Below are 14,063 nucleotides of genomic sequence, written 5' to 3' on the forward strand. Positions count from 1 at the left end.
AAATATTATTAGGAAAATAAGTAACATTTTATGAAGCATAACTCCCAATTTATTTTCACATGGACCATAACCATATTAATTTTGACATAAACTTATAAGATCAAATGAAACAGATATTGCCATCTCTAAGCTAAAAATTAAGAGACTGAATCTGGGAAATCAAGAGATTTGCCCAAGATCACATAGCTAAGAATGACAGAAACAAGTTTTTTTCTAACATAAACATCATGGATTTTCTACTATACTACATTGTCTCTACAATGACAAAATAGCAATGTGCAATTTTTTATCAATATCCCAGGTAATGAGCACACATCACATATTTTTTTCCGAACTCTCTAGCATGTAACCAAGAGTTAAATCAAAGTCACTTAAACAGCTCAATTTGAAAACCCCAGAGGAGAGAGAAGAATAAAAGACCCAAAGACCCAAAGATTAATTTAACCAAGGCCAAAAGATTAATGAGACAAAAAAGTCAAGCAAAGGACAAAACACCCAAAACAGGAACATGTATCCTCTTTGATTGATATTTGTAAGTGCCCACAATATGACTTGTACAGAAAATCATCTCAGAAGCAATTCAGTTTAAATGTCATATTGCAGTGTTATTGAAGAAATAAATGTGCTTTGGCATGCATGTTTGTATGCATCTGTCTATGTGGCTAGCAAGCAACATAGGTACAAACACACAAACTAAATAATTATAAAGTGGCAGTTTACAAATCTGCATGTCATAACAAATATTTAAAAAATGAATGTGGAACTTAAGAGAGAAAGGAAACAGTAGAAATAAAGATAAAAGAAAATATGTAGCATATGTCATGGGTCTCATGCTAAGCCACAGGTTTGACTCCAAGACTCCCATCAGTCAAGGTAAAGATGGGACTATAATCAGATATCAATACAGTATTCACCCAATGAAAACATATGAGTTTCTCAGCAGATGTACAACACTTTCTGGTTTTAATGCCTCAGAGAAATTACACTCTTGAGTTCTCATAAAGAAAATGCTATATTGTACAGATATTGATCCCCTTGGCCCTTAGGACAGCCTTAAAGACAATGAAGTAACGTCTGCTAGAGCACCATGTGTAAAAAAGTTTGTAAAGCACTTCTTTGAACAGCAATCTTGCCAGAGTGGAAAAGGGCAATTCATCAAGAATTGTCTAAAAGACAAAACCCTTTAATCTGGTCCTACTTTTGCTGAGCAACTTTCTCATCTGTAATTTAATGTTGTAGGTGATCCTGAACTCCAGAAAATATCCATACAATTAAGTTGATCACAGTTCTCATGCTGTCATTTTTCCACTGAAATAATAAGCTAGCATTCTGGCTCATGATCAGTTTCAAAATGCCAAGCAGGCTCTGAACCCTTACAAAACTCACGAATTCCCAGTATTCCTTCAAAGTACACAGCTGAACCCCAGTTCCAAAATTCAGTTTTTACCACCTTATTTGTTGTCCTCAGATCTGACTGTTTGACCTTGACTGGTCTTGCTCAGGGTACTTCCTATGACTATTTTCTCTGAAGCCAGAGCCCACAGCACCACCTACTTCTATATCCTAAAGTCACAGTATAGACATAGATTGAGGCTCCCACTTCATCCCATCTCCACTTGTTCTGGAAGGAATTTAGGAGGACTCGTGATTTTTGTCTAATACAAATCAGTTCCAGAGTATTCGGTCATTATAGATGAACTAAAAGTTTCTCCACTAGCAGAATCTACAACAGCTCCTGACATTGAAGGTCCTATCATAAAATAGACCCACATAACACCTAAACTGAAATTGCCAGGTCAAACACCACCAACCATGGTACTATAGAAGGCACAACTTTGAGACTATCTCAAAGAAGCATTTCTGCTGGACCAACGGAGCAGAACTTGTGGTCAGAGTTGGTTAGAAGGAATCACAAAGAAAGTTCTGCAAATAGACCAGAATCAGAAACTAATTAACAGTTTTTAGATGTGAGCAACATACAAAGTTCCTCATATGCCAGTCTCTTCTGTTGCCTCATTTACAGGAGCTGACCAAGATCAGCAGCAGCATCTTTATAAAGAAATACAGTGAAAAATAGTTAATTATATTTTACATGATTTCCCAAAGCTACTGTAGACAAAAATTGCTTTGTAATATTGGCCATCACCTCAGACCCAATGTACACAGAAGTAATCTAAAATCTAACCTGGATTGTCCATAATCAACATTTTACTTGCTCAATTATAAAGGTATTATAAAGAACAGGCCCAGCGGCCTGCAGAGGGTCAGAGCCACCGTCCGCGCCTGCAAGGTAGGCGGACCTGCGACCCACCGGCAGAACAGGCCCAGTGGCCCGCCATCGCCCCGGTTGGAAGAGGGGCAGAGCCGCCACCAGTGCCTGCTAGGTAGACAGACCTGCAACCAACAGACAGAACAGGCCTAGTGGCCCGCAGAGGGGAAGAGCCGCTGCCCGCACCTGCAAGGTAGGCGGACCTGCGACCACCGAAAGAACAGGCCCAGCGGCCTGCCGCTATGGTAGGCACATTGCCCCTATTGGAAGAGGGGCAGAGCCACCGCCAGCGCATTCGAGGGAGACTTTGCAACTATACAAGAGCAATATAAATATATAGGGGGGAAAATTAATAACACAACAGTTTCACCAAGCAGAAAGAAACGCGAACAGTATGAAAAGACAAGGAAAGAAAGGGCCACAAGCAATGCAGGTCAACTCAACTTTAGAAGAGGTAATATCTGCAGCAGATGGAATGTCAGATAAAGAATTCAGGATATACATGCTTCAAATGATCTGGAGTCTCAAGGAAGACATTAGACAGCAAAATCAGACAATGAAAGAACACTTCGACCACTTTGACAATGAATTACATAAACAAATCCAAGAAGCAAAAGATCAATTATACAGGGAGATAGAGGTTATAAAAAACAAACAAACAGAAATCCTAGAAATGCAGGAAGCAATAAACCAACTTAAAAACTCAATTGAGAATACTACCAGCAGAGTAGAACACGTAGAAGATAGAACATCAGACAATGAAGACAAAGTATTTCAACTTGAAAAGAACATAGACAGCTCAGCGATACTATTAAGAAATCATGAGCAGAACATCCAAAAAATATGGGATAACATAAAGAGACCAAACTTAAGAGTCATTGGGATACAGGAAGGTATAGAGGTCCAAACAAAAGGAATGAGCAATCTATTCAATGAAATAATACGAGAAAACTTCCCAGACTTGAAGAATGAGACAGAATCCCAAATCCTAGAAGCCTACAGGACGCCGAATGTGCAAAATCATAAGAGATCCACACCTAGACACATTATAATGAAGATGCCCAACATACAGAATAAGGAGAGAATTTTAAAAGCTACAAGAGAAAGGAAGCAGATTACATTTAGGGGTAAAACAATCAGGATAACAGCTGATCTTTCAACACAGACTCTGAAAGCTAGAAGATCCTGGAATAACACATTTCAAACACTGAAAGAAAATGGGTTCCAACCAAGAATTGTGTATCCAGCAAAATTAAGCTTCTGGATGGAAGATGAAATTAAAACCTTCCACGATAAACAAAAGTTAAAAGAATTTGCAGCTAGAAAACCATCTCTACAAAACATCCTCGGCAAAATATTACAGGAAGAGGAAATGGAAAATATCAATGAAAACCAACAGCGGGAGGTAGTACAGTAAAGTGGGGGGGGGGAATAATCAAAGAAGAAAACAAACCATGTTTAGTAACATAAATAAACAAATATGGCTGGAAGAACAACCCATATCTCAATAATAACCCTAAATGTTAATGGCTTAAACTCACCAATTAAGAGACACAGGTTAGTAGAATGGATCACAAAACAAGACCCAACAATATGCTGCCTTCAGGAGACGCATTTGATAGGAAAAGACATACATAGACTGAAGGTGAAAGGTTGGAAAAAATCATATCACTCATATGGACTTTGGAAACAAGCAGGAGTGTCCATACTCATATCAAATAAAATAGATTTCAAGCCAAAGTTAATCAAAAGGTATAAAGAGGGACACTACATACTGCTCAAGGGAACCATACACCAACAAGACATAACAATCATAAATATGTATGCCCCAAACAATGATGCAGCTATGTTCATCAAACAAACTCTTCTCAAGCTCAAGAGTCTAATAGACCACCATACAATAATCATGGGAGACTTCAACACACCTCTCTCACCACTGGACAGATCTTCCAAACAAAAGTTGAATAAGGAAACTATAGAACTCAATAACATAATTAATAACCTAGACTTAATTGACATATATAGAATATACCACCCAACATCATGCAGTTACACTTTTTTCTCAGCAGCACATGGATCCTTCTCAAAGATAGATCATATATTATGTCACAGGGCAACTCTTAGACAATATAAAGGAGTAGAGATAATACCATGCATCTTATCTGATCATAATGGAATGAAACTGAAAACGATAAAAGAAGTAAGGAAAAATCATGCATCACTTGGAGAATGAACAATAGGTTACTGAATGATCAATGGGTTATAAAAGACATCAAGGAGGAAATTAAAAAATTCTTAGAGATAAATGAAAACACAGACACAACATATCGGAATCTATGGGACACACTGAAAGCAGTTCTAAGAGGAAAATTCATTACTTGGAGTTCATTCCTTAAAAAAAGAAAAAACCAACAAATAAATGATCTAATACTTCATCTCAAAATCCTAGAAAAAGAAGAGCAAAACAACCGCAAAAGAAGTAGAAGGCAAGAAGTAATTAAAATCAGAGCTGAAATTAATGAAATCGAAACAAAAGAAACAATTGAAAAAATTGACAAAACTAAAAGTTGGTTCTTTGAAAAAATAAATAAAATCGACAGACCCTTAGCCACGCTAACAAAAAGAAGAAGAGAGAGAACTCAAATTACTAGCATATGGGATGAAAAAGGCAATATCACAACAGACACTTCAGAAATACAGAAGGTTATCAAGAATTATTTTGAATCCTTATACTCCAATAAAACAGAAGATAGTGAAGGCATCAATAAATTTCTTAAGTCATATGATCTGCCCAGATTGAGACAGGAGGATATTGACAACCTAAACAGACCAATATCATTTGAGGAAATAAGAAACCATCAAAAGACTACCAACTAAGAAAAGCCCAGGACCGGATGGGTATACAGCAGAGTTTTACAAAACCTTTAAAGAGGAACTAATACCAATACTTTTCAAGCTATTTCAGGAAATAGAAAAAGAGGGGGAACTTTCAAATTCATTCTATGAGGCCAACATCACCCTGATTCCTAAACCAGACAAAGACACTTCAAAGAAAGAAAACTACAGACCAATATCTCTAATGAACCTAGATGCAAAAATCCTCAATAAAATTCTGGCGAATCGGATACAAAAACATATCAAAAAAATTGTGCACCATGATCAGGTAGGATTTATCCCTGGGATAAGGCTGGTTCAATATACGGAAATCAATAAATGTTATTCACCACATCAATAGGCTTAAAAATAAGAACCATATGATCATCTCGATAGATGCAGAAAAAGCATTCGACAAAGTAAAGCATCCCTTTATGTTCAAAACTCTAGAAAAACTAGGGATAACAGGAACATACCTCAATATTGTAAAAGCAATCTATGCTAAGCCTCAGGCCAGCATCATTCTGAATGGAGAAAAACTTAAGGCATTCCCTCTAAAATCTGGAACAAGACAAAGATGCCCTCTCTTACCACTTCTGTTCAACATAGTTCTTGAATCAATGGCCAGAGCAATTAGACAGACAAAAGAAATTAAAGGCATAAAAATAGGAAAAGAAAAACTCAAATTATCACTATTTGCAGATGACATGATTCTATACCTAGCAGAACCAAAAGGGTCTACAAAGAAACTATTAGAGCTAATAAATGAATTCAACAAAGTGACAGGATTAAAATCAACACGCATAAATCAAAGGCATTCCTGTATATCAGCAACAAATCCTCTGAAACGGAAATGAGGACAACCACTCCATTCACAATATCCTCAAAAAAAAAAAAAAAAATACTTGGGAATCAACCTAACAAAAGAGGTGAAAGACTTATACAATGAAAACTACAGAACCCCAAAGAGAGAAATAGAAGAAGATCTTAGAAGATGGAAAAATATACCCTGTTCATGGATAGGTAGAACTAACATCATCAAAATGGCGATATTACCAAAAGTTGTCTGTAGGTTTAATGCAATGCCAATCAAAATCCCAATGGCATTTCTTGTAGAAATAGAGAAAGCAATCATGAAATTCATATGGAAAAATAAAAGACCCAGAATAGCAAAAACAATGCTAAGCAGGAAGTGTGAATCAGGCGGTATAGTGATACCAGAATTCAAACTATACTACAGAGCAATAGTAACAAAAACAGCATGGTACTGGTACCAAAACAGGCAGGTGGACCAATGGTACAGAATAGAGGACACAGAAACCAATCCACAAAACTACAACTATCTTATATTTGATAAAGGGGCTAAAAGCATGCAATGGAGGAAGGATAGCATCTTCAACAAATGGTGCTAGGAAAACTGGAAATCCATATGCAACAAAATGAAACTGAATCCCTTTCTCTCGCCATGCACAAATGTTAACTCAAAGTGGATCAAGGAACTTGATATCAAATCAGAGACACGGCGTCTGTTAGAAGAAAAAGTTGGCTACGATCTACATACTGTGGGGTTGGGCTCCAAATTCCTCAATAGGACACCCATAGCACAAGAGTTAATAACTAGAATCAACAAATGGGACTTACTCAAACTAAAAAGTTTTTTCTCAGCAAAAGAAACAATAAGAGAGGTAAATAGGGAGCCTACATCCTGGGAACAAATCTTTACTCCTCACACTTCAGACGGAGCCCTAATATCCAGAATATACAAAGAACTCAAAAAATTAGACAATAAGATAACAAATAACCCAATCAACAAATGGGCCAGGAACCTGAACAGACATTTCTCAGAGGAGAACATACAATCAATCAACAAGTACATGAAAAAATGCTCACCATCTCTAGCAGTCAGAGAAATGCAAATCAAAAACACCCTAAGATACCATCTCACTCCAGTAAGATTGGCAGCCATTAGGAAGTCAAACAACAACAAGTGCTGGTGAGGATGTGGGGAAAAGGATTCACTTGTAGATTGCTGGTGGGACTGCAAATTGGTGGGGCCAATTTGGAAAGCAGTATGGAGATTTCTTGGAAAGCTGGGAATGGAACCACTATTTGACCCAGGTATTCCCCTTCTCGGTCTATTCCCTAAAGACCTAAAAAGAGCATACTACAGGGACACTGCTACATCCATGTTCATAGCAGCACAATTCACAATAGCAAGACTGTGGAACCAACCTAGATGCCCTTCAATAGACGAATGGATAAAAAAAAATGTGGCATTTATACACAATGGAGTATTACTCTGCATTAAAAAATGACAAAATCATAGAATTTGCAGGGAAATGGATGGCATTAGAGCAGATTATGCTAAGTGAAGCTAGCCAATCCCTTAAAAACAAATGCCAAATGTCTTCTTTGATATAAGGAGAGTAACTAAGAACAGAGTAGGGACGAAGAGCATGAGAAGAAGATTAACATTAAACAGAGATGAGAGGTGGGAAGGAAAGGGAGAGGGAAGGGAAATTGCATGGAAATAGAAGGAGACCCTCAGGGGTATACAAAATTACATACAAGAGGAAGTGAGGGGAAAGGGAAAAAAAATACAAGGGGGAGAAATGAATTACAGTAGAGGGGGTAGAGAGAGAAGGGGCGGGGGATAGTAGAGGATAGGAAAGGCAGCAGAATACAACAGACACTAGTATGACAACATGTAAATCAATGGATGTGTAACTGATGTGATTCTGCAATCTGTATACGGGGTAAAAATGGGAGTTCATATCCCACTTGAATCAAAGTGTGAAATATGATATATCAAGAACTATGTAATGTTTTGAACAACCAACAATAAAAATTAATAAAAAAAATAAATAAAATAAATAAAAATCTACCTAAATAAAAATAAATAAATAAATAAAAGTATTATCAATAGCAAACATCACAGTCATCTTCCCTTTCTTAGGAATGCCAGTATAAAGGTAGCTGAATAATACAGATCAAAGATGGCAAAAAATCGTGCTATCACCTTCCTCCATTATTTTTCTGCTCCTAGCAGTCCTTACCACCAAGTCCTCCTGAGGTCTAAGAATTATTATAATGCCTCATATCAAGGAGTCAGTACCAAGTGAATAGATTGAAAAGAGTAAAAACATAGTGGCAATTCCTGTCCTAGATAGTTATCACACACCTTAGAAGCCAGAAAATACGTTTTTCATGTTTTTCCACATAGAAGACTCATACATCTTATAGTGGGTGATGATGTCTTTCCAACTTCTAAATCAAAATATCCAAATAAATCAGCTCTACATAACTATAGTCCTTTCTGAAAATGTAAAAGGTAAAGATCAAGATAATTGTCTACGGGCTTGCTACTGCAATTATAATCCTTAGAAAAGCAACACCAGCATCACCTGGGAGCTTGTTAGCACTGCGGAATTTCAGTCCTCACCTGGTTTTACTATATTGGAATCTTCATTTAATGATCCATGGATGATTCATGTGCACATTAAGTTTCCCTAGATTAGAGGACATAGAACAAAACACAATTTCTTCCATCTGAATAGCCTAAACATTTTTGGGTTTTGGGGGGTTTGTTTTGTTGTGTTTTTTTTTTGGGGGGGGGAGGGAGGATTGAACCCAGGAGCACTTAACCACTGGGCCACATACCCAGCCCAGTTTGTTTGCTTTTTAATCTTGAAACAGGATCTCACTAAGTTGCTCAGGGCCTTGCCAAATTGCTGAGGCTAGCTCTGAACATGTGCTCCTCCTGCCTCAGCCTCCAGAGCCCTAGGATTACAGGAATGAGCCACCGCTCCCAATATACAACTTTCACACATGTAAAATTAAACAACCTGGATTTAGTAACACGGCTCTTGGTCTATTTCTACATTCCAATTGTCTATTCTTATTTGAATATGTGTAGGGTACATATATTATAATATCTAACCACTCATGGACAAAGTTGGTTTTCAAGTGGTAATAGTAAATACACTGAGTACGTAATGATTATTTTACAAATGTCTTTCAACTTAGTAATATAAACATTTTGGAGAAGGTTCATTTTACAATAAAAGAAAATGAGGTTTTCAAAGGGAACAATTCATCTAAGGGTATAATAAAGGAAGGGAGGGAAACATTCAGGTTTCTAGTTCCCTTTACTTAATTACAGTTATGCTTGTTTCTGCAAAAATAAATGCCAAAAACAATAATAAAAGCAAAAATGACAAAAAGCTTAATTAAATTTATCAGTGAACATTACTATTTCAGTGAAAGACTAAATATTTCACTTAAGACAAATATTCATCCTATATGGGAGATAACACAGCCCAGTCTAGGGCTATCTCCTACTTAAGGATTTTGCAATTTCAGAAACAGGTGACTTTGGGACTCCATCCATAGATGATTAGCCTCAAAAGACTGGCTTAACCTCACTTGAGATATTGCTGATGGGAATGGAGGAAACCTTTTCAGTGGCCAGCAAACTATATTCATAGTCTAAGAAAACAAATTCTTAGTAGGTATAGAAGGATGAAATAAGCAAAAGGTAATTAGGGGAGGAGCATGCATAAAGGGAGACTGGTAACAAATACTTCGAGGGCTCCACTATTTCTAAGGTCTATGCATTCCATTACTCTTCCTTACTTAACAAGGTCTTTCTTTGACAAGTAACAAGAAAACCAATTAACCTTTAGCTTTCTTAGTAAAAATTCATTCTAGCTTGCCTCTGCCAATTGGAATTGGGCACTGCCAAATGGCCACAGTCATAACTTCACAAGCAGCCAACCCCTAGACACTCCTATAATCCAGGGGATGGAGTTGTAGCTCAGTGGCATAGCCCTTACCTAGCATGTGTGAGGCACTGGATTCAATTCTCAGCACCACATAAACATAAGGAAATAAAATAAAGGTATTTTGACCATCTACAACTAAAAAAAAACAATTTTTAAAATACTCAGGCAACTTAACGTTGGCTTGTAATAGAGTACTCATTCACAAAAGACAACCAACCTTCTTTCCAAGTTCTGGAGACACCTACTCAGTCCTCTACATTCCTATTTATAGTGCTGCAGATATTTTCACAATTAAGAGTTCTACAGAGGATTCCTGTACTTCATAACTGGATTTCTTAAAGCTTTAATGATAGCTGAAAACTATGTTGCTTATGTTTGTATATGAACTTATTGAAGTTTAAAACGTAAGAGCAATGATATTGTGAAGCTCTTCAGAAAAGAAATAGGAGGCATTGATACAGCTAGGAGATTAAAGAAAAGGGCTTTATTAATTTCCTTACTAAATATTGATTGTTCACTGTCTATATTAGGAGCATCTGCTCAATCATAAATAAGGGAAGGCCAGGACCAAATGCATAATTAAGGTTACATAATTAAGTATGTGTGCAAAGTGGAGGACATCGTATTTCTGACTCATCTGAATATATTATAATTTTATTTATCCACTGAAGTAGCTCAATTAAATTACCTGAGAGCTAAAGTCTTTAAACCCAAGAAAGTCTCACTTCGGTAACTATCATAATTGCCTTAAGAAACAATGTCAAATAACATTATACAGTCAACTCTTAATTATGCATGTGAAGAGAGCCCAGGGATACTAGGATAATTGGCATTCACAAGTAATCTTCAAATTTCATTTTAACTAAAAGTTAAAGCCTCTCCCATGACTAAACCTCTTCCCCGAACATTGAATAGAGCAAAACTGACTGCTTAAATGTTTTACTTTGCTATCCCCTGACTGACTTCTGATTCAAACACAAAATCGTAATCAGTCAACCAGAGAGATGGAAGAAAAGCAAATGAGCCAGATAATTCACAAATTGGATAATACAATTCTGAAGTTTGAGTTACTTATATTTATGTGTTAATGTGATTATTTGAAGAAGACAAGGTATGCAAACTGCTACATGTTGGCAGCTGTGACTCAGTTTTCTCCCTGCAAATTAAATAAATCGGATTTTCACTGTTGGAATCCTATCATTTCATTATATTGGAATCCTATCATCTATTTTACAAAGATATCTGCAAAAAGTTTATCTTATTGTGGTATTCTCATGTTAAGAACTAAATATTCATAGAAATTATTTTACTGCAGACAATTATGACACGATGCTTGGTGGTTGTTTGCTAGTTAAGGATATTGGAAAACTATAATTGACATAGATAAGCTCAGAAAGAATAATCTGAACCATTTTTAATTTGAAAGGAATATTACTGGAAAAAAACAGACTGTTAGGGCTATGAAAACATTTTTGTGACATTAAATCACACATATCTTTCATTCCAACGGACTTTGAAACATTTAAACTTATATTCCTGTAAATATCATTTTTACATCCAATAAAATGTGACATATTTTCTGTAATTGTTCCACTAAATTCTTTATGGCTTCTTAAAAGCATGGATTTGTACTGAGACTGAGTCAGGACAGGTTAATCGGCCTGCCAAAGTCCACAAAAAAAAAATAATTGCTGAATCTCTAACATCTTGAATTAAAAGCAGGGGGATAATTGGACAAAAAAGTGGGGAGGGGATTTTGGCGTTTGATACCTTTAGGAGTAGACTATATACCCATTTCTCTCTTATTTGCCCAAAGAAAGACGTTAGATATGTTTTTCCCACAAACCCTCCAAATCTATCCAGTTCCATTAACCTATACACCTAGAGGAAGGGAACTCTTAAAGGCTTAAAAATAAACAATGAACCTAATTATCCATATATGGTTATTCAATTTTGGTCGCAGAGGAAAATAGCTATTATTGTTGTTTTTATTATTATTTAGCCAAAATTTAAAGAATTCAGAAAGGTGATGCTACTGAGATAAATCATTTAAGCACATACAACCGGACCACCTACAGGATCATGGGTGAGAGAATCTAAGCTTCAGCTCATTAGAGCCCAAGGACAGAAGTCTTTCCCTATTCTCTTGGCATTTCCCAAGTTAACTTATTGTGACAGTTATCTAAAAGCTTGGGGATTTATTTAGGAAACCCATTAAGTGAAAGGTGGGTTGAGACACTTTTAACATAAAAAGCAACCCTCTATCCAACATGTAGGGAGTGGTTGCTAAGTTCGAGGTCCTGGAAGGTCTCCTAACTCTTCTTCTAAGAGGAACATTCCTAAAGGGAGAAATACAGTGAATGGCTATTAGGGGACCGCGGTGACAAGACTCCACCTTGAGGTCCCACAACCTCTGGGCCTGCTGGGTTACCCCAGCCTCCACAGACTACCCCTCACCCTCAACACGCATCCCCACAGCCGAGCGCTGAGGGCCACGCCTACACGGGAAGGATACGCTCCAAGTAGTAGGCGCCCTCGGCGGCCACCGCAGCCCCCACGTCCCCGTCTGCCGTCAAACCCATGCCCAAAGCTTCTTCCAGGTCCCGCAGAGCGGAGTCGGGCGCGCCTGCCTGAGCAGCCATCGGCCCTGCTCCCGGCCTCCGCCCCTGGCGGGCCCACTGTCGTCCCTAAGGGCAACTGCGAGCGAGAACGCTTTCCGACTGCCCCAAGCAGCTCTCGCGAGATTCCAGCATCCCCGGGGCCAGTCCCGGACCCGGGAAAGCTGACCACGCGGGTGCGCTTCCCCGGTTACTAGGGTAACGCCGTTGCCTAGTTACCACGGAACTCAGCGAGCCGCTGCAGGAGTGGATGAGAGGCTAGAAACTGTGGGCTTGGATTACATCTTCTGACTGAGACAGCTGGGTTTCCTTTCGTTTTGACCCTATCATTTCCTTCTCACTTCGTTTTCTTCCCTAAATTGCCTTTCTCTTGGCTCTTATGTGCCCATTATTAGTGCCCGAATTTTAGATGTATGTAGAGTTCAATATACTCAATGCCTGGAAGAAAAAATAAAGTTTTAGAAATCATAATTGAGAAGTTGACCCAGGAGAACTACCAGACGGTCCTCAGACTCTCAGCAATCAAGAATGAGGGCGATTGCCTTAGTCAATTCCTTTCTTCATTCTTTAATGCGTTTATCTAGACATCCATTTTCAATTTGGTTTCAAACCCTGGGACTTAGGGTAGTATTTGATTTGGTTTTGATAAGACAAAGTTACATACATGGCCCTACAGAAAGTATAATAGATGCTCTTTGCCCAATCACGTGCAGTTCTATTGCTGACAGAGTCTTAATTTATACTGTGTATATATCAGAAGCATTTTTAAGACCTTTTCCTCTGCAGATTCTTCTTTATTCTACATTTCTTAATATCAATGTTAAACAGTGACTCTATAAAGCTCTCATTTATTATCAAAAGTAGTGGGAGCTTTCTAAGGAGGTGATTTGAGAACTTTGATGTTGGAGCCAAAGAGGCTGCAATCAGAACCTGATTCCACCACTTACTCCCCGTGAAAACTTGGATACTGTCCTATGCACTACTTAATCCTTCTAGGCTTCAGTTTCCTCATTTACAAAGTGGTGATAATATTACCCACCTCAATGTGTTGTTGTTAGGATTAAAACAACATAAAACATTAAGAATTTACTATACATAGTAACACTAAGAGATAGCAGTTATTTCTATTACATCTAATTGATTTTTGCTTTGTTTTGTTTTTAAAATAAACAAGAGTCACAACTGCACATGATAGGTGGAGAGTTGCAAAGTATTTATTCTTTACCTAACCTACTCTTTGTCATTGAGTTCTCACATCAAACATCTCCTGAGTGTTCATTAAATGCAAGGAACAATTACAGGGATCTGAAAATGTAGAAGTTTTTTGAAACTGGGAAATTCACTGCTTTTATACAAAGTCTGCTCTTTGTTTCAAAGTGAGGCATTACCTCATCTCTCAAGGTTGTTTCCTGTAAATCCAGCCCTGAAAAATGACCTGGGTAAGGAGTGGTCTGGGCCTTGCACTTTTGGCACACCCAGCAATACATGTGGAAACATGAGAGCTACAAAGCAGGGTCT

General features: G+C 37.7%; 1 protein-coding gene across 1 annotated transcript in view; it reads right to left on the reverse strand.

The window, feature by feature from the left end:
• The window catches only part of Spag16 (sperm associated antigen 16), an 895,679-nt gene extending 883,110 nt beyond the window's left edge, over nt 1–12,569 (reverse strand). Inside the window, exon 1 of the mRNA XM_076866456.2 lies at nt 12,443–12,569. Within this exon, the coding sequence (XP_076722571.1) occupies nt 12,443–12,569 (127 nt within the window). The remainder of the gene's footprint in view (nt 1–12,442) is intronic.
• Nucleotides 12,570–14,063: the final 1,494 nt, after the last annotated feature.

Source organism: Callospermophilus lateralis, chromosome 9, assembly GCF_048772815.1.
Source record: "Callospermophilus lateralis isolate mCalLat2 chromosome 9, mCalLat2.hap1, whole genome shotgun sequence".
Taxonomy (NCBI): Eukaryota; Metazoa; Chordata; class Mammalia; order Rodentia; family Sciuridae; genus Callospermophilus; species Callospermophilus lateralis.